Below are 1176 nucleotides of genomic sequence, written 5' to 3'. Positions count from 1 at the left end.
AGAGCCTTTTCATCTGTGCCGGCTCCCTAGAATGTCAAGACAAAGACAGTCTCAGCCACAGTTCTGACCCTTGTACAGAGATCCACGGGGCCCCGGCCAAGGAGGCATCTGCTCCAAGGAACCACCCAGGAGGCTGGAGCCCAGGCCAGGCCTTCCTGGACTTTCCCTTCACCTCCAGACATGGCTCCCACACCAGGACCTTGGCATAATCAGGGATGACCATGCTGGTCTCTCAAGATTTCCAGAACTTCCCATGAGAACTGCTTTGGGCAAAAAAAAAAAAAAAAAAAGAGAAAAGATATATGGGCATATGTGTATAAAGACACATATCCACATACCTATGTAAGTATGAATATTTACATGTAAGTACATAAAAAGGAGACATGCATGTCCATCACCGTGTTAACGGTGGTTGCGGTCCCTGGGTGAGTAAGGGACCTCAGATGATTGCTATTTTCTTCTGTTCTTGCTCTATCTACATTTTCTCAAGTTTTCACACAAAACATGCATTGCTTTGTCAGAAGAAAAAAAAGTTTTTTGCTTTAAGATAAAAACATGCCACATGTGTTTATACTTGGATTGAGGAGTGCTATGTGGACTGTGACATTAGGGCCCTGGACTGGGACAGGCCGGGGAACCTGCTGTGCAAAGGTCCCCACACAGAGGGAAGCGGGCGGCAGACAGACAGGCAGACAGGACTGACGACTGATTCACTCTTTCCAACTTCTGTCAGACGCCTGCCACGTGCCGGACACTGTGCGAGGTGCCGGGGCCGTGGCTACAAAAGAAATGGCAAGTCATGTCCTCTGTCCTCACAGGGGTTACCGCCCAGTGCTCAGCTGGTCCCTGGGTTCTCCGACCTGCAGGAGGTCGACCCTGATGGAGAGTGTCCGTAGTCTCTGTCTTAGACGCAGGTGTGTGGTAGGGAAATCGGGCGGGTCCTGAGATCCAGGATCCAGCCCCATCCTTCCCCCAACCCACTGACTCTCTGAGCCTCCCTCGGTTTCCCATTTGTAAACTGCAAGAATGGAAAGGGCTGGGTCACTGGTCCCTTCTATTTCTGTAAAGAAGGGACATGGCCGGGCGCGGTGGCTCACGCCTGTAATCCTAGCTCTCTGGGAGGCCGAGGCGGGCGGATTGTTTGAGCTCAGGAGTTCGAAACCAGCCTGAGCAAGA

At 51.6% G+C, this 1176-nt stretch overlaps 1 protein-coding gene across 1 annotated transcript in view; it reads right to left on the bottom strand.

The window, feature by feature from the left end:
• Nucleotides 1-1176, bottom strand: part of ANXA6 (annexin A6) — a 51285-nt gene that overhangs the window by 16190 nt on the left and 33919 nt on the right. Inside the window, exon 18 of the mRNA XM_012658224.1 lies at nucleotides 3-26. Within this exon, the coding sequence (XP_012513678.1) occupies nucleotides 3-26 (24 nt within the window). The remainder of the gene's footprint in view (nucleotides 1-2; nucleotides 27-1176) is intronic.

Source organism: Propithecus coquereli, unplaced genomic scaffold, assembly GCF_000956105.1.
Source record: "Propithecus coquereli isolate 6110/MARCELLA unplaced genomic scaffold, Pcoq_1.0 Scaffold58, whole genome shotgun sequence".
Classification (NCBI taxonomy): Eukaryota; Metazoa; Chordata; class Mammalia; order Primates; family Indriidae; genus Propithecus; species Propithecus coquereli.
Note: the sequence above shows the minus strand (reverse complement) of the source record. Positions and strands in the feature narration are given on the sequence as shown.